General features: G+C 34.9%; 1 protein-coding gene across 2 annotated transcripts in view; it reads left to right on the top strand.

Moving 5' to 3' along the window:
* The window catches only part of LOC149782160 (cGMP-dependent protein kinase 1-like), a 39,764-nt gene extending 23,061 nt beyond the window's left edge, over nucleotides 1-16,703 (top strand). For both annotated transcript variants that reach the window (XM_089934835.1, XM_089934834.1), the window contains exons 4-11: nucleotides 4,960-5,047; nucleotides 6,410-6,549; nucleotides 8,064-8,153; nucleotides 9,732-9,873; nucleotides 11,426-11,589; nucleotides 12,651-12,779; nucleotides 14,142-14,256; nucleotides 14,864-16,703. In XM_089934835.1, coding sequence (XP_089790961.1) covers nucleotides 4,960-5,047; nucleotides 6,410-6,549; nucleotides 8,064-8,153; nucleotides 9,732-9,873; nucleotides 11,426-11,589; nucleotides 12,651-12,779; nucleotides 14,142-14,256; nucleotides 14,864-14,968 — 973 coding nt within the window. In that variant the 3' untranslated portion in view covers nucleotides 14,969-16,703. The remainder of the gene's footprint in view (nucleotides 1-4,959; nucleotides 5,048-6,409; nucleotides 6,550-8,063; nucleotides 8,154-9,731; nucleotides 9,874-11,425; nucleotides 11,590-12,650; nucleotides 12,780-14,141; nucleotides 14,257-14,863) is intronic.
* The last annotated feature ends 4,382 nt before the right edge of the window (nucleotides 16,704-21,085 follow it).

Here is a 21,085-nt window from a genome sequence, read left to right as displayed (position 1 = left end):
ATTTAACACAATTTTAACTAAAATTTGTACATTTTATATACTGGAAATATATTACTCTATTGCTTGATTTTCATTTCTTGTATGTTAAAGCGTGCTACTGAAAACGAAACAGGATTGCAAATTAAAATGTATTTAAAATATTCTTAAACTCATTTATCATGTATTTACTATCAGACTTTATTCAAAATGTGCGCAATTTGTATTATAAAATAAATATGAAAAGACACGTATTAACTTCAATCCTTGGATTTAAACTATGATTAACTCCTGCTGACTTTATATCATACAAAATGACGCCTTCTCAAAAACAGATTCACAATTTGTTATCAGAACATGTATTTTCATGCAACAATAAATATTTAGGAGATTTAAGGATGAATAGATTCCAACATGATACCTATTTTAATATCATTAATGTATATTTTTATTTAAATACCTCGCATGTGGCATTTTCTGCGTATTAGATGCAGTATGTCATACATCCACGGGGTCACTGACACCCAGGTTTATCTTGTAAGTTTGAGAAAACAAATTGTTTTTATTAAGTCATGTTTCTCTTATAATAAGTAACTGATCACATTACATTGGATACAATTTTACTACCTCTGAATCCAGCCATCTTGGATAAAAATGTCTTTATGTCTATGGTGTCGTTCTACAGTTTCGTATCTTGTATAGTATTAGAACGTCATTTTGCTCAGTTGTTTGCTTAGATCATGTACATCTTCCATAAGAACAATATCCAATGAAACATCATCAAAGGAAAATGAAAGTAACATCGACGTATGCTAAAATTCCCTCCAATGTCCGTGTTGCAAATGCAAATAACTTCACCTCATACATGTCACTCTCTCAAACTTCCATTTCGTTAGAGTGCCCCCTATATACTTTAGATAATATTTCAGAGCGCGCAAGGGATCGTGGAGTTTCACCTTTCTCGACGGTCCAGGAGAGGGGGACGACTAAATACTTGTTGATTGCCTAGTTATGGCAACGCGTGATTGCAATCAAACTAGGTCATGTCATTAGAATACAGTGATCCGTCAGACGAAATTGCATGTTGTTCGGGTCGACGGGGAGGGCATATACCTGACCGATTGAGGCAAGCGTTGACAGAAAGCAAGTCTTATATAGCTGATTAATGAACGTACACAAGAGGGACTCGAACTTGGATTAGTTAAGCTATATCAACACCCAGAAGAGATTCAGATTTTGGAAGTAACTTTAGCGAACGTGGTGTGGATAGATCAAAATCGGAAAGCAAGTAGGAAATGTTCTTGTTGAAGTTAATATAGTCTCGTCCATGATATCGTAACGTGTCCATGGTCATGGTCCGGTATCCCTTTATGGTGATGGGGATAATTCCTTGTTTTGACAGAGAAAGAGATAGAAGTTGGCTGGCTGATAAATGGAGGCAGAGAGTAGTGTGACACCATTTATGTGGCGCTAGTGGTTAAAACACTCCATTTCAGAACGTTTGAGGAGTTATCTGACTATTACTAAATTGTCCGAAAGTATCAGAACCGTACGTCCGCTTAAGTGTTATACCCAATTACTTAACGCATTGGGAATGATTTTCATTCCCAGGAGGTTGATGTGAAGAGCCGTTTCTTAAAACGTCCAATTGCCATAAACTGTCGTTAAGTCCGGTAACAAGTGTACTCCCCAACACGACATAATGCCATCTGTACAATCGTTATTTCCGGTTGAGGGTTTTCTAGGTTATTCCTGTTGTAAGTGACTTCCAGTCTTGCCAACTGAGATTTAAGTTTTTATATGTGTCGAAATCGAAATATTTTGATGAAGATGGCCCGTGAAAGGTCGCCTTTGGCGTAGAAGGACCGTTTGTAATCTGATAGCAAACATGCCGCCGCATTGAACATGCATTGGAGCTGAAGTAACTCGTTCGCAGAGAAAAATGTTTTGTTTAAATTATTTTCAGACGAATGAACAATATTTTCGATTTTGGCTGGGAAAGAGGGAAAAGGTACGAGACTGAGGTATGTGAACAAGTCCATAACAAGATGTATAAAAAGTTCAGAGGGAAAAAGGTCTGACATCTTGACGTTTATTATCTATCCTAGTCTGCGAATTGAAGGCTCTTGTCCAGTTACACCTCATAAACTGTAGAGGATGAAGAAATTACAAAGTCTAATGTTTCTGTTAAGGCCGAAAGACTGAGGATAATGCCGATAGGAAGAACACGGAATATTTCCCGGATAGGAGAACCAAAACAATATGCGCGACGTCGTATGGATTAGAATGTGAAAATACTCGCCGGACAGCTTTTAGCCGATCTCGTAGTCATCATGTTGCCCTGAAAAACAGCATGACTTTGCCGTCTCATTTTTGAATTTCGGGGTCAGATTGAATTGTTTGAAGCTGCAGAGGTCGTTGACAGGTTCCAACTTGCCGTTGGACATCGTCACCATAACCAGGCAAGAGTAATATTCTTGAAAGTGTGACTTTAGTACAAGCTTCACCGTCCTCTTTATAAGTAAAACTCCATTTCCTACTGTAGTATATCCACCTTACTTTGATCGTCATGAAAGGGGAATGGTCGATAGTCGGAACGACATTCGGTTGATGACAAATATGTTCATGGTAGGGCTGTACGGCCGGCCGGCTTTATGATTTAAATAACACGTCTGTCGAGACCGTTGCAGTTCACTGACGGAGTGCGAGATATATTGACGCCTCACCGGCAGGAATAGGTACAACGCCACACCCGCACGCACATTGGGATGGTGATGCTTGTTTCAGGATTGTCACGTCTGGTTCAGGGAGCTAAGGTACAATTGAGAATGAGATCCTGCATCGACATTCTCGACAATATAGTCTTATTTATTATAGAGATTCCAATGCTTGGATGGAAACTTCTCTCATACCATCATTAAAACCTAATGCTGTCTTTCGAATGTTCATGGGAGGTGGAGTGAAATGTATATCAGCGTCCCCCATGAGACTTACGAGAGATTCTGATGCTTGGACATAGGCACAGCACTTCATGATGAGAAGAAAAAGATAAATACAATCTTTTGCGGCCGTTGATGTGCTTGTTAAAGGCACTAGAATGTGTATTCTTTGTCCACACCGCAATCACTTTGTAAGAGTGCGATGAAGAGTAATTAGTACAGAGCAGGCACGTTTCGTCAACGTCATCTTCTACTTTGAATCTCTTGCATGTACCACACACACACATACACACACACACACAAATGAAGTCTAAAAGTTCTGAATATTTTATTTATACCTTATTGTCTTTGCATCTGTGAATAAATGCAATATCGATCACCAAATAAAGTACCGTGCTACACGTGATCAGCAGCTGCACATGCAACACGCCGGACACGCTGTAGGGACACCATAAATCTGTATAGACATTTGTGTGACGTAACACAGATAACTTGACATTGACGTTAAAATGCCGGAGGAGTCAAATTATATATACAACAGAACAAAGAGCATACTGTAAAATGAGGGTGCTCTTTAGGTACTCTCCGACTGATGTCAAGTCCGATTTGAACAGAGTTTATAGATGTAATTCTCTGCCATACTCTACAGTTTAGAGGCGGTTTCATCCTTTCAAGGAGAGCGGCGAATACATGGACAATGACGAAGATTTAGGAAGGTCGTTGTCAGCGATTGATGAGCAGAAAGTGGCTGATGTCAAGGTGGAATTAATGTAGTTGCTCGGTACACAAAGGAAGATATTTCTATGATCACAGGCATGAATAATTCTGATGTTGTTTGACATATACATCATCATTTGAAGCTCAAAATTGTTTGTACAAGATTCGTCCCGTATTTTGTTGATGGCCGGTTCAAAACAGACCCAAATTGAAATCTCCAAGTCGCTACTTGCTAAACATAAATATGGCGACTAGAGGCGTTAGAATGACATTTTCACAGGTGATGAACATAGATTCACTTTTTCTTAACACAACACAAGAGAAAGAAAACAAGTTTGGACCTGAGAAAATGATAAGAGATGACATATCGCTTAGACATGTGTGAATGTCAAGTGAAGTTTGTACGCATTATGTTTTGAAGCTAAATGCGTATAGGAATCTGTGCGTATCTCTGCTAGTATCAGTAGAAAATATTATACCTCCAAAGGAAGCCAAAAGCTGTTGAACACTACATCCACACTCTTCCACGCTTCCGAAACCAAGGCATCCATATACTCCATGGGAACACCATTTTGGCGGACTTCCTAAAGGACGACAACATCCAAACTTTGAAATATCATCCAGACGGTCCACTTTAGATCCAAATCACTTTTAAGCTGATTTCGATTTTGAACGATTAGCAGAGGTGCAGACGATATTTAACTCACAATGTGGTTTTGCATATTTCCATTGCATGAAGTACATATCAAAAGTGAGTACAAATTGGCATTTAATAATAACCGCGATATAAAAAGAGCCATAATTAGAGGAAATGCGTTAAGAGTAAAGATAGCGAACTGGAAATTCTACCAGTGAAAATGTTAATTGCCGTTGGAAGTCATATGTAAGGAAAATAAATCAGTACGATAATTTTAAAAATATTAATCAATTGTCCGGAATTTAGAAAAATATTGTATGCATCATATCAAACAACATTTGGACTTACTGCATCGCTATAAATGTGAGTGAGATAAGGTATAAAATATATCAAGATGAATTGGTGTGTTCGAAGGACAGATTAGCACATGGCAGCGAAAGCGAAACCTAGTTTTAAACAGATATAACGGTGGGCGCCTGGCGGATGGAACGGGGAATTAAACTTTATGAGTTGCTTCTAATTGTCTATATAACCCATAGTCAGAAAGACACTTTACGAGGAGTGATGTTGAGGTAGGAAAGAAAGTTATCCTAATTCAACATGATCAGGTAATATTGTTGTCGGAGATATGAACATTTCTTCTGTTTTTATTTGTTTCGTTAATGACCTTCTGCTGTTTCGTTCTTCTAGTTTAGAAGCAGAAATGGCAAAATTGAAGCTACAAGACCTGCAACTAGTAACACCGCTGGGTGTTGGAGGTTTTGGAAGGGTAATATTGGTAAGTACTTTTTTCTCCAATTTTCGTTTCTCCTCTTTCTGTCCCCATGTATACTCCTGTATGTCGTAGGAACAAATAAGGAATGTAGGAGACGCGGTGGGTCATTCGTTTGGCGTGAAAGGCTCAAAACCGAAATAATACTGCTTCGAATCCTACCATAGGATGAGCCAGGTCTGGTACATTGTATTGTCCTTGGGCAAAGCCCTTTACTTCAGTGGCATCATCAGTAAATAACCTACATGCGTTGTTATGATGTAAAATATCACATCCAACTAAAACCTCGTATCTTTGAAGAAAAGTGGGATATATCAAGTTTTTTCGTCTGTCCATTATTCACTCTTTTCCAGGTTGGTAACTTTTAATCCGTATACAGTAACAGAAGTTGATAGATTCACATATCATATGAATTAATTATGGGACATATTTTGTTCCCAATCGGTTCCCATTGTTTTTTGATCAAGCTTTCTCTATATTAGCTACTTTTTTTAAGACTCGGGATCAAATTTGGCATTGGTAAATAAAACCTCCAAATAGTGAATCAAAAACATTTGTAATCGCACGTCCTTTATCCACTGAAACTCTAACCCTGTTTTGCAAATAAAGAATATGGCAGGTTTTTCAGGGCATGCGTAACTTCATAAACTACTACATTTTCTTTGGACATTTTGCTTTTAATGTAGTTGTTATTAGGATAATGGTCGCACCAATCAAAAGCGGTGGAGCTCGCTGGAAATGGATGCGGTAGAACGGCGTAGAAAGCAATAAGAATGAAAGGAGAAACATAAAGAATGTTTGCGTAATTGATTATGATGGTGACTCATGGCTAGCAAAGACGTTGATATTAATCTGCCTAAAATAGAATACTACGTACTACTTTAATGTAGACGCTGTTTTAATGAAATCCGCTATGTTGACGTCAAAAGGATGCAATTTGGAATTATAAGGATTAAATGATTATGATTTGGTTGGATAAACGTGCATATTTTATTAATCACTCAAAAAGCTAACACAAATCACTCAAACGTTATTTTTTGGCGACAGATTAGGTACACGTTACACTTCGATAAATACTCATCGATTATCATTTGATCCTAGAGAGAATCGTGAAAGTCAACGGTGAGAACTGGCTGGTGGATAATGTGCATAGATTGTAAGTGACTTTGGTTGTAATAAGTCAACACAGCACTGCCAAAATGTACTACACAAATACAAGTCTTCAGTGAAGACAATACCATTAAATTATACAGCAGAAATAAAAGTCTTCCGAAAAGACAATACCTTAAATCATAGAACATAACTGCACGTCTTGAGGAAAGACAATACCTTGAAATAGTACATATTACGTATGTGAATAATTTTCAGGTACAGGAAAACAATAACAGCAAAGAAACGTATGCTCTAAAGATCCTCAACAAGCAGCACATCGTATCAATCGGCCAACAAACACAGGTCCTGAATGAAAAGAACATTATGTCGGAATTGAGATCAGATTTCATTGTAAGGTAAGATTATGATTTTTATTTTCCATGCTCCCACTGCTTGTAACTGTTCTTAATAGGAGATGTTGGTGTCGTTTCGTGTGTCCAATTGTCATTTCTATTATGCTCTTTTTGGACGACTGCCAAAAATAAAGAACGAAAGAAATACAATTGCAAGAGAAAGCTGTAAACATATTTACATATACTTCGAAAGGATATGAAAACTGGTTATTCATCATTTTGAACTTTCTTTTTGACAAAATCCTTGTTAGCACGTTGAAGCAAAATCCGTTTCAGGTAGGGGAATACAACCTGGTACGCACGTTATCTTCTTAGCATATTTAATGCAATGACCACTTGATGTAGACAAAAGAAAGTTGGTAAGCATGTTGGTATGTATTACGGATAACCGGCCTAGTGTTTCATGTCACCTGATCATTCTCAAATTTCGAATAGTTTTTTTATTATAACTATTTGGGTCTATACGTTGTTTGGTTTGAACAGTTTGGGTCTATACTTGTATTGGTTTGATCTGACTGGATCTATACTTGTTTTGGTTTGAATTGCTTGGGACTTTCACTTGTATTGGTTTGAACTTACTGCGTCTATACTTGTATTGGTTTAAACTCTTTGGGTCTATATATGTATTTGTTTGCTATTAAGCCATACGCATTATCCAAACGAAAATTGAATTCATTTCATGTCGGATCCCATTTGCACAGTAACTGTTTTCTAGGCTGCATTAAGATTTTCACTTCAATGAACACTCCATGGTATCCAAGCATTGTTGTCAAAATAAGCTGGATAGCATTTTAAGTAAGCAGTCATTTTTGTGTCACTCACTTTTAGGAAAGATGGTACATTTTTTGGTTGTTATGCTTATTTCGAAGCAATTTACTTCAGAGAGTTTCAGTCTATTAAATAGGAATGTTGGATAGGATTTGTTCATTAAGAAACAGTAAATTTGTAAAAGGTGAGAAGCATTAGATTACATTAACTATTATGATCGTGAAAATACTGAATTAAAATAAATGAAGAAAAAGTACTAAAACACGTGTATCACGTTTGCATATTGAAACTAGATCATGTCGCAAAATTACCTGTCCAACACAAACTGATCTTCTGATGTGCATAAATTCCACAGGATGAGAGACAATAACAATGAAGCAATCATGCTATATTAAGACATGCAATCCTTTGCGTATAAAGACGTTACAAACAATTCTGGTATGATATAATATAATTAAATGCATTCCTTTTGATAAGATCTCGATTCTCATGTGGAAGCTGCAAACGAATAATCAAACTCATACAAATGACAAAAGAGTCATGACAAATTTTTTAATTCTTATCGACATATAGACCTGACGAAAATTCAGTAGCTATTGTATCCATTTAAAATACATATAATTAAGGCATCTTCAGATGAACATGTTGATACAATTATAGTACTTCATAGATGATAGTTATAAGGTAGGCATGTTCAAGCAACATATATGGAGCTATTTTTCTTTCACAATTTTGTTTTTATTTTCCAGGTTGCATAAAACGTTTGAGGATGATGAATATCTATATCTGTTAATGGAGCCTTGTCTTGGAGGCGAGCTGTTCACGGTGTTATATGAAGAGTAAGTTAAACAATTATATACACTGCTGATTCAGATTTTGCTTCTGTGTTTGTTTGTTTGTTTTGCAAGAAAGCTAACACTTAAAGAATGGTGTTAAAATCCAAATTTAAATGAAGAAGCAACATGAACACTTTCGCATGTGGCAATGTAGAGGGCATCTTTCTCTTATAGGTGCACAATAATTTGATGATACAAACGTAAATATTTATGTCATCATAAAAGTTGTCTGAAGAAACGGAGATCGAGTTCAATGCATTTACTTTACTTGTGCATGTATACTTGATATAGATGGCGGCGCTAATTTTGTAAATTGTGTTATCTAACAGATGTGATTTCTTCCTTGTATACTGTTTTTACCATAAGTTTCCTGTGGAAACAAACATTGGCTACGTGTTACATTCGGGTAATTTCAAGTGACCCCTTATTTAAATGAGATACAAAATGGCCTTTATCGCAAGTTTAGGACACTATTAGCAGTAATGGCCGTATTTGTATTATACGCTTGTATCATTTTATTAATTCATTATTGTTGGCCTTTCTTCAAACCTTACAACACAATCACGGGAATCAATCAAGGACAGGAAACTAAATTTTCTGTCAAATATAATCGTAATCCGGTTGTCTAAGTGATATACACGCATTAGTCACATCAGCTGTAACAAATACTTTTTCCGAGCTTAAAAGTTATCCTTATAAACAAAATTAATTAATCAGTTGTTATTCAGATATAACACTCATTGAACAAATGTGACAATATTATTACTTTTATTCCTCTTATTTTCTCACTAGGACAGTTTGGGTGCCAGGACTCGACCTCGACCTCACTGCCTTAATTAACACAGACGTATTGGTTATAAATATTTTGAAGTAATATCACGTGACTCTCGACGTTATCGGTTGAATACACAAAACACTTAAAAGTCACAACTTTAAAATTGCTTTTATAAGAGTTGCAGATGTTGAATTATTCTGTTTATATAGTTATTTCGATTTTCATAATTTTTTTTTGACCCTGTGAGAAGTAGAAACGGCAAGGAAGTTAAAATATTTGATGAATACAGTGTTCGTTGGATTTACTAAACTATATTCCAGATGATGATTTTTTTAATCGACAAAAACGTATTGGGGAGAAAATTGAAAAAAATGCCATTTTTCCACCGAGATAAGAAAATCAAAGTCAATGTTTACATTATTTGTCTCCTCGGGTGGCAGAGCCTCGTGGGAGACAAATAATGTAATCTACCTAAATTGGAAGCGAAATCCGTCAATTCGAAACCTAACCACCTCAAGTTCTCATCCAGAGATTTTACAAAATTCACAACCTTACACACGTGTCGAACGGATGAAGTGCAATCACTGCTATGACTTTTGAGAAAAAGTTCAGGTTTTGTCTTTTCTGAATGAAACAATATTTCTGTGGGATATGTGTTGTTGATATTCTCTGGAAAGAGATGAATGCGCGAGAATGGTCTGATAGCTTTAATATAAATCTTCATTGAACTCAATGTATGTCGACTTTGAAGAAAGTCTAATGCTATGTTCGTTTACTCTTCTAAATTTGTTGATTTTTTGTTATAGAAAGAACTTTAGTCATACAGCTGCAAAATTCTACACCGCCTGTATAGTAGAGGCACTCAGCTTCATACACTCAAATGGAATCATCCACAGAGATCTAAAGCCCGAAAACATACTCCTGGACTCCAAAGGATATGCAAAACTGGTATGTATACCTACACATTTATACTCTCAAATATGTAATCCTGGCTCCAGAGCATATGCAAAACTGTTATATATATATATATATATATATATATATATATATATATATATATATATATATATATATATATATATATATATATATATACTCTCAAATGCATAATCCTGGACTCCAGAGCATATGCGAAACTGGTTTTATATATTTTTGTATTTGTACGTTTATGATTCACTTAATGGACAAGCATTATAACGGTACAGTTCTATAATCAAACTTCTTCTATTAAATCAATTGAACATTTATCTCCAATTGTCAGATCATTCATCCATCAATCACACATCCATTTATGGAGCATAACACATACTCCTAATCAATTTCCTGTATATTTTGTAGATAGGAATGTCCTATCTATGAAATCTATGATTAATAATTATGTCTTCTAGCAGACATTTGGCCTGGGAGGGAATGTAGATGACTTCATGTTTTTTTTTGTTCTCTCCTATCCCAGATGTGATAATGAGGAGTGGAAATATGTCATTATCACTTACTTCATCTGCATGTTCCTAAATATATTTCTTTGGCAGATCATAATTCCCAAACCGATTAAGATATTTCACCACTCACAACAAAGAATACATGATACATGATACATGATACATGATACACATGTGGAACAAATCGACTTGAGATACTTGGATTGTTTCCCTGTTCAATATTTTTTATGTCGCCTTATGGTAGTGGCAATCCATGTCTTTATTGTTATAGTGGAATGGTATTCAAATCATGATTCTTCCTTTGATATGTACAGGTCAACAACAATTTGCACCATACATGTTTGAACTGTAATCTTTACACATGAATCTGATGTGCTTCAAACCCAATTCTAGCCTTATAATGAATGTATTGGATTTCATCAAGTATGTAGAAAAATGAATGAAATATACAGCATTCATTCAGTCAATATTCGTAAATGGTTTCATTTCCGTAAATAATTGCCTTCAACATTCCATTAATAACATTCTCTAACCAAACTTTGTTTTGTATTTTATGTCAGTGGAAGGCATATTCTAACATTGATGAACTTGTGGCCTTGCTCAGTGAGCCTTTCGTCTCTGTATGACACGTTAAAACTGAATCTTATACATCGCGCTCTTATTATTGGTTTTTCATTCTTTCATTTTGATAATAAATATTATTTCTTTATGTGGTGAGAAAACATTATCTAATATGTTTTGTCCTTTTCTTCCATAGATTCGCAACATTTTTTTCATAGTCCTAATTTAAGTTCCCAGTGTCATACATAAATTAACAGCGCTTTTGTAAAACGTTTAGATAAATAATTTGCAACACATGTCGGATTGATGTTAATCGCATTCGGTGAATCAGTGATAGATCATCCCCATCCTCACTCATGGGTTTGTTCGGTAAACATTTCACCTGTCATTACTTATGGTGGATAATTGTCAAGTTAAGGTTACTAAGTACTTTCCGAATACACTCCGCTTTTCAGCTACATATAACACATACCATTTTATGCGTTGCTTTCTCTCAATAGATTGACTTTGGTATGGCCAAGAAGGTGGGACCAGGAAAAAAGACGCAGACGCTATGTGGAACGCCAGATTATATAGCCCCTGAGATCATTTTAAAAAAGGGACACAACACAGCGGCAGATATTTGGTCCTTGGGAGTTCTTGTTTTTGCTATGCTTTCTGGGCGGTAAGAATTGACAAACACTGTGTACGCGAGTTATAAACGGTTTGATGTGCACCAAAACTCGCATGTGTCTGCAGTACATGCATTTAAACAGTACGCGAGCCTCTGGTGTTTTTAAACAGCTGAATTCGCAATAGCGCACATGTCAAAACAGTTACAGCTGCCTCGATCATGTAAGAATGATTAAGTTACGCATCTTCGCATAAAAATTATAATATATTTAATACACAAAAAGAGAATCTAGTTGTCTAACTACGCCTTTCTTTTACATAAACGTACATTTTTTATATCTGAACCGAAAGTAACGACTAAACTAAAACTAAAAAGCTATTTAAATGAAAAGTTAATTTATACCGACTTTGTATTAACCTAAAGAAAAATCTAAACTTTAATTCATACATTATATAAATTATTTTTAAAAAAATAATACAACGGCTGTGATTAAACTTATACTTCGTGAATGATAAATAATACAGTCATGCAATAGTATTAATTAATATGTAATGTGAGAATGTGTATGCGTCTGTATCTAATGCGTTTTTGGTACTTAACCGAAACAGCTACAGCAAAATTACTTTGGACAAAACATAGTAGTTGTGTTATTGTGAATGATGATCGCATGCACTACTTTATATTCTACCTAGTCATTTGACGGATGCATCTGTCAGTAATAATTTTCAGTCAACGTTATCGGATACAGCAAATGGTAAATGCGTATTTAACCTGTGACATCGTGTACAATCATTTATGCCTTCACAAATCCAATTGTGAAATATTTACAGTCTCTGTTTCTAGCATGTGCTAATTTATTTCCATTATGTAAGATAACTCAGAGAAGAAGAAAAAGAAGACACGTGATGGAGACATAATTCTTGGTTAAAGCATTTCAACAGATATATATTGTCTTGTACCTCAAGTCAAGGTCGAAAATTACTTGGTCCTTAGGAGTTATTGATTTTGCTATGCTTTCTGTCTGTTTAGGTTATCCTTTCTGTACCTATTTAGAAGTACCTAGTCAGCACATGAAGTTGTGTATCTTTCAACAATTGTATTTCTTCTTTCAGCTCCTTATTTGCAGACAAGGATGATAATGACATGCATATATGTAATAATATCATAAAGGGGATCAATGATGTTGTCTTCCCAACCGAAATTAGAAAGATCGCTGAAGATTTCATACGAAAATTATGCAGGTAAGAAGGAGAGATGCTGATGTCTTTGTAAATAATGTAAAAAAACATTTCTGAAGGTCTCTTTCGGAAACTTCATATATCTGAAAGGGATCGATGCTGTTGTCCACTGAAGTGACATAGGAACACTGTAGATTTTATATGGAAACTATACAAGGAAGAAGGTATTTTCGTCTTTGATTTCAACGTACTAGCTATATACCAGAAATGCTCTTTCAAAGGAGTTGAACGATGGATATAGTCTGATTCATATAGGCACCGAGAACATAACGAAGACAACAAACTTCTAACCTCCGAGCACACAAAAATAAAACCTACTCGATTTTAAATTAACACATTTCTAAAGCACATATTTTGAGATTATCTCTGGAGTCTGGTTAAACACAATTTATGATACAAAGAGAATAAATTAATAACTAGGTAAGTCCGAGAAAATGAGAGCGGTGCACCAGTTAAGGATTCTCTTATCTCACCTCTGTAGATATATGACTCTGCCGCACGGGTTTCAGTGTTTGTATACGTGAAACTATATATCTATGCTTTCATTTGCTTCTAGACAATTTGAAAAAGGGGAAAACACGGTTGACCATATCACAATATATGAAGCGCTAGACTTTAAATTTTTATGGAACTGTAAAATTCACCATAGATTTTCTTCAAATGTTTAGAGAAAAACATAATGTTTGCCACTTGTTTTTGCCGGAAATAACGTGTAGGTTGAACATCTGTTGCTAAACGTGTCTGTACAGCGACAAAGTGAATAAGAATTTTGCAGCTATTTCATTATTGTCTTATTTTTCCTTTTACACTTGTTATCTAATCTGTCTGTCTGTCTCTATATATAGAGATTTGAAAGTTAGCCCGAATTTCTCCCTGTCCCTATCGGCCTGTCTTTCTCGATAGATAGACACAAATCTGATAACGGTAGAATATTCACTCGTGCTTGATCAGAATAGTATTATCAAGCATTTTCTTGCAGATTCCAAGGATAGCACTTTCCGTTATTGCCATTAATAGAAAAAAATAAGATATCAATATTTACAATTTTGAATATCTCTCTCATACAAGATATTTAGAAAATGCACTGTTCCTTACGCATCACAGGGGCGTCAGCCATTTAAAGTAACCTGAGAAGAATGGGAAGAATATAATGCTTTTGTCTGTTGTATCACGGTGCAGGGTAGAACATAATTGAATGTTAATATTTATAACAAGGTATTGCTCATGAATAAACTCATAACTAAACATTTAAACATTTAAAACCTAAAGAGACATGGCTATAATACCCACGCGCCCTTTGCATAATTGATATATTGATTAATTTCATTCAAGCATTACCTTTATTCCTTTTCCTTTCTTTTCAAGAAATAATCCTGTCAAACGCCCCACCGCGCAGGGAATACCAAAGCTTGGATGGTTTAACGAATTTCGCTGGGAGGACTTACGAGGCAGAATAATGGAACCACCTTTTATTCCAAAGGTTATAACCTCTCTCTCTCTCTCTCCATTTTATTTTCTGAACCATGCCAGTCTCCACCCGCAAAAAAAACCCCAAACAAACAAACAAACAAAGCCACAAAAACAGCAACATGCAGAAATAAACAAACTGCAAGATAATTAATTACTGTGAATTGGCTGTTAATCCTGAGATACCAACTATATTAGAGTACGTGGTTGCTTCATACAACTCATTTAAGAACCCCAGTTAGGAACAGCCCATTAAAAGAGGCAATCGGACCCTCATTGCCATCCGATGAATATCCATATTTAAGTACCGCCTAACACTACAGTTTCTAAAAGCAAACAAACACACATACACATTATTTGGAACCAGTTATCTTGCTCCGACATCTACACTTAAAGACAATATCTGCATGTATGGACAGGTTTTTGTACATCACGTCAAGTAATATCATCGCAAACTGAGTGAATCGTATTTTGGCCATTGCCATTGTTTTGTGGGATTTTTTTTTTGTCTTTCTATCTCAATATTTTATTTTATTTTATTTTATTTTATTTTGTTTGTAACTTCGTTGATCGTTTTCTAACTAGATATTAACCCAAGACATGTGTGTTTCGTTATTCAGGTCGAATCCTCAGTTGATACTGGAAATTTCGATTGTGAAAGCTTCACAGAAGAAGCAGATTATCCACGCATTGATGACGTAACAAGCTGGGACCCGGACTTTTAGATCAGTTCTACTATTCCCACCTTACATCTGTCAACTTATATTTTTGCCCGATGAACATAAATTTAGTAGCTGAGAAGCAAGTGAATTGATTAAAATTGAATCCTGATGTTGGAGACTATCAAGAAAGCTTACCACGCGCAGAATCACTGAAGCATGCAAATCAGATGCAGAGTAAAGGGTTATGATTTTCAACAGTGTCTACAAGCATCTGTGAAGAAATATTTTGCTGGACGTTTTCTAGTGATGGCCATCAGCCACTGGGAGTTGCACATACTTGATATCTCTATACAAAATATATGCATATTACAAACCAATCGTTGGCAAAAACAAACACATTAATCGTTCATTTTATATTTTTAAATTAACATATTTCAAATTTGAAGATGATGATCAAGCGTTTAATTGAATATTTTATATTATTTTCATTTTGTGAATGAAATCTGAGTATCGTTTAATCATACATGCTATTTGATTTTTATGGAAGCGCACCCTGTTTTTAGGACACCTTAAGATCCATCCCAAACATATGTGGCTTGGTTAGCACTTGAGAGGTGTCCCCTCGTAAAAACTGATTGCCATCCATGAAGTTTTAGTTATTTAAAGTGACAATTTTTTCTCGAGGTTACTCTGATGGTTGTTGTATGGTTCCCTACTCACCTCCCTCCAGGTATTTTGCATGTTGGTCATCTTTTCTTCTCCATTCCCCCTTTCCTGGTTCTAATTAGTTTTGACTCTTACCAGGAGTCATTTTTGTAGACATACTTTGTAATTTTACTTTATATGCTTTTGTTTCAAATATTACTTTGGTGTAGATGTTTCAAATCATACAAGGCTGCTTGCTTTAGTTTAAATCTGTTTTGTTTTACAGTTGGTGTGTTTGTGTGTGCCTCTCTCTCCCTCACCTCTATTTCGGTTGCACCCCTCTCTTAACCCTGGTCTCGTTTCAGAAGGCAATTGGCTATACAGGGGCTGGCTTCAGTTTTTTGTTTGTGTGTCACTGCTTCAGTATCTAGTTGGTTGTTGTTTTTATTGCATCATAGTACTTCCTTGTGCTTTACTTTGGTTTAGCTTTTATCTGTTCATCCATACTCTGAAGTGCTGATTTGTGCTATAGAACGAAAAAGGAAGTGAATGAGCGTAACGAAGCCAAATATTTCCTGACATATGACCTTCGCCTAGCATTTCGCAAAACCTACATCAGTTTATATAAAAAAGTACGATACCATTATTGGCATTTCTCACAAAAGGTTCAGAAATATTCATACTTCTATAAAAACCCTTAATTGTATGGCAAACTTCCCAAGGAGTACGCCTCAATTTACAATAGATATGGTAGTGTTATATGAGAATCCTCGTCTTATAAGGATCCTCAAAGGGAAGCTGCTCTTCCAATGTATTTTTTATCATGGTCATCCAGTTTCAGCTATGAACTTTATGTAACTAATGCCTTTTCTCCTCTATTACTTTTTTCTATGTTTGCAAAACAATGTAAATAACATCTCTAGTTTAGAACTATGCAAGTCAATGGCAGAAATTCAAACATTTAACATATTATATATGGCCTGAAAGCACCTCTATTTCCTCCAATATTCCAATATTTAACTTACATCCACGTCACAGTACTGTCACACTCACGTGACCATCACTATATTTTGCGTTGCCCAAGTAATTGTACTCTAGTTTTGTTTTGTTATTTGGTTGTTTCGGCTTTTTAAATTGTTTGCTTTGTTTTTGATATTTTTGTTGATAATAATTGCTTGGGTTTAAATTTAAAACAGCCTGGCCGATATCCGTGTTTTGAAAATCAATAAAAAATCTTCATTTGTATACATTGGTCTATTCAAATTATTTCTTTCACATAACTCCTATAATGAGATTAATCTATGTGAGCCCATTTTACATTATGTCTCAATATTTCTATGTGTGATTCTTCAACTTCAGTCCCATTATTAATGAATTTTGTTTATAGGAATTTCATACTTTACAATAAATACTTATAAATGTTCCGTTCCTTCCGAGAAATACCATTAGCCAAAGCGGAACGGAATAACAGAATGTCCATACAAATTATGTTAATACTTCCCGACAACATAAACAATAGGTGCCTACCACCCAACCGATAGCTACCAATCAACCAATGACCTACCTACCCACATTCATTAAGACAAATACATGAATATTAATCGTCACAAATTCATACAAACCGACAGAATGTCACGCACATGCATTTACGTAAATATATCAACACCCACCCTCCACCCACCCCATATATATATATATATATATATATATATATATATATATATATATATATATATATATATATATATATATATATATATATATATATATATATACATATATATATATCTTTGTGCAAACTGCTACAAATCTATTTCGTAAAATACAAATTGGCGAGATGATAATAGTGTCTTGTGGAATGTATTTATCGAAATTCCATACAAATATTAATAATACTTGCTGATATCATTGACAAACTTATTTCATATATATAGATATCAAAATAAAGGTATATAAACTTATTATGAAACCCACCCACCAAACCACCAAGCAAACAAGTAATTAACATACCACATTCTTTAATTTACACCATTACATGCATATGAAACGTAAAATCAATACAGACATACAATTTGGTAGAAGCAAAACTACATAAATGTTTGATAGCACAGACATGTTTTTGTTTATACTGGTTTCGTTCCGCTTGGCGAAATACCAATATCCCCCAAGATAACGGTATTTTGAGAAACGGAACAACCGAAATTCTACACAAATAATTTTGGTGTGTTATTCTTGGAGCACATGTCTCTCTCTCTCTCTCTCTCTCTCTCTCTCTCTCTCTCTCTCTCCTACCGTCATCGTTCTCTCTTACCATCAGTATGAACAGACCTTAAAATGTTTCAAGACCGCGGGCCTTGTATTATATATTTAAGTAATCAATGAGAATGCCATCAAAAATGCCTAAAACCAAACACAATCAACAAAGGATAGGCTTCATTTTTATAATTATTAAAATCTGCAGTGACTCAACGAACATGGCCTGTTGCTATTCGATGTTTTGTCACCCATACAGTATCGTATATATGTTACATTCCATGACAAAAACGGTACACATTTTCAAGAAAATATCTTGATTAAATATAGCAACAAAATTGTTTAACTAGCTATATTAACTTTCATCACAATTATAATCACGCCTCAAAACGATGGAGAATTCACGCATTGATGAGTGCTGATTGCAAACCAGATGGAGTGTCAATCGAAATTTGGGTGCATCATCTGTCATTGAAAAACCTGCAAGTTTCCAAGACCATACAAAAACTTCGCGCATGAATGCAGAAATAAACAAGATATAAAACAAAAATCCATAAAGTAAATTTACAATCATTAAAATATGTAGCTTAATGATTTCACACTCTTAAGTCTTCAAGATACAAACGTTTTGTCATGTTTCAACTGTACTCGAGCTCCTACGGGTCGTTACATATACGGTTACAAAATCTTGGGAGGTTTCATTCTCAACTATATGCAGGCCGTAGTTACTTTTTCTACATAAATGACCATACGCCTACTATATGAGAATATTCGTTTGTCCTCTAACTTTGCATATAATTCGTCCTCTATGGTACAAAGGAAGCCTACTGACCCATGGGTAAAAAAGTCAAGGATCAAAATTAAATATGGTTCACAATTAGTTTGGGCACAATAAATTTGCTTTGAGGCTACATACATACATACATACATACATACATACATACATACATACATACATACATGCTTACATTCATACATACATACATGCTTACATTCATACATACATACATGCTTACATTCATACATACATATGTTTATCGAGGTTGAGTTGTTGCTGGGAATGGACGGTGTCCAAGTAAATATTCCCAGTTTCGCCCATCGCAGGACTCATAATCACGACAGGGTAAGGCTGACACTCTTCCGACTGAGACACAAACAAGAAGTCACGTCAGCCTCGGATTAGCATGCCTGGATGACATGCGACTAGATTGAAACCAACACAGAAAATCGGGTCTTGATAAATTTATGAATCTTTCCATTATGATCCTAAATTAGATATCTCGTTCTTTCCATTTTTGTCGAGACTACGTTAGTGTAAACGTAAACGAAGAGGTCACTTTCCCGATGGTGTGTGGGTAACAGTTATGAAAGGTTGTATTCAAAGTTTATCGTTTGCTTATATATTTCTTGAACCGTTCAAAGGACACTCATCATGTATGAGATGCTTCGCTATAGAGGTAATATACTTTTCGTTTTCCTTTAACTTCTACTGATTGTGTCAATGAAAAGAACGTCTCATTATTCAACATATAATTCATTCTGAGACACATCAACTCGTTGTTTTACCTTTCTGGCCACGGTCAAGTTTAAGCTGTTCATCTGCCAATCTTTCCTGAACCATACATTACTAAGCATAAAGCATTTCACTCCGCGACAGTCCATCAGTTTTACAGAAGATAGCATAAAAACTAGTGGCTTCGAATAAGCGTATGTTTGCAATGACTGCTTTAAAACTCTTATATCAACAATGAACATTTTCTTCCAATTTTCTCAATCAATTAACTGAGTATGTAAGATGTTTTTCTTAAATCTTCGATTAAAGTTGGGAATGGATTAGTGGAGATCTGAATCCTTCGACAGCGTGAACAAAGGGCCCTAGTAAAGAAAACCTTATTCAATTCACGGGAAGACATCCTCGTTGAACAATTTTCCAGTGTTAATCTGAATAATAATAATAATAATAATAATAATAATAATAATAACAATAATTAATAGTATTATGTCAAAATTGTATCAACATCATTTCTTTAGTATAAATATATGATACAAGTTATCAACAGTAACGTTTGTCGAAATCAGTCGAGTGAGTCATCAAAACTTTCTTCTAATTTCTTTTGTCAATTAGACGAATATAATGTAGTCTCAATGGCGCAGTTTTTGCTGCGAAGTTTTTGAGGAGGATGTTACTGAAGAAACCAAAGGAAGCTATTAATAATCTGACGTTGGTGAGATCAGAGGGCTTATTTACATGCGATAATCACGCAAAATCTTTAATATCAGTATGCTTCACGTTGAATGCAGTTCAAATACTTACAGATAGAATGGCATTTGAAAAGTTCAAAACTTTGTTTTCTATTACTGAGTTAAAACTAGGTAGATAATAATTTAAAAAATTTCTTTGCATTATTTAAATATTCTGCTTGTAGGATGCATATAAAAGCGTCGATAACATGAAACTTTCATGTTACATTCGCTTGATGAAAGAACGTTTTTCCTCATTGGTTTACATGTTAACATTTCAAGTTTTACAAGACAGTCAAACATATAACACACAAATAACCGTTATGCTAAAAACGAGCATCGGATGTAAAAAGGCTCTAAGATCATGTGTAATCTCACTGCTGTATTTGTGACAGATACACTTTCTTTTTTGAGCTTTTCATTGTTTTCCTTCTTGCTTTCAAAAGTTGTTTTCTTTTTGGTATAAATTGTTGCATTCATATATCGCCTGTTCCAAAGAATCCTTTATACACGTGCTGAACATTGATACCGCTCATTATGCGACAAACATTAGTCTCATCTATTTTGTGACCAAATTACAAAGCCAACACGCATACCCAATGGGAAATTAAAAATAGACACTTAAATCTAAAAGATGAAGTTTTACATATTCACAATGTGATGCGATACCTTTATTACTTTCGTTGTTTTCTTTAAAAATAATTTTTGGCCGTATTTATTTTCAACCGTTCAGTCGATTTCTTCTCATTGCACAAAGTAGTTTCTATTTCCGAATTGAGACGCAACATTGCCCTATCTTAAGAAATAAAAAAATATACATTCTCGCTTAATCTGAAAATATTTGGCCAAAGCAGGTGTAGTAGTTTCTGAAGTTTTGTGTGTATTATATTTGATTGTTTCTTTGTTTTTCAAGGACAGATTTATTTCGTAGCCTAATGAAATATGATCTATATTTACAGAAAAGTGTTAAAATGTTACAAGTTTTAATCAAAATCAGCTAATTGCTGGATCTCTACTCAGAATTAGTTCCATTAAAACCCA

The sequence above is a fragment of the Sinohyriopsis cumingii genome, chromosome 15 (assembly GCF_028554795.1).
Source record: "Sinohyriopsis cumingii isolate HCF-2022 chromosome 15, ASM2855479v2, whole genome shotgun sequence".
Lineage (NCBI taxonomy): Eukaryota > Metazoa > Mollusca > Bivalvia > Unionida > Unionidae > Sinohyriopsis > Sinohyriopsis cumingii.
This window is presented reverse-complemented; position numbering and strand designations above follow the sequence as displayed.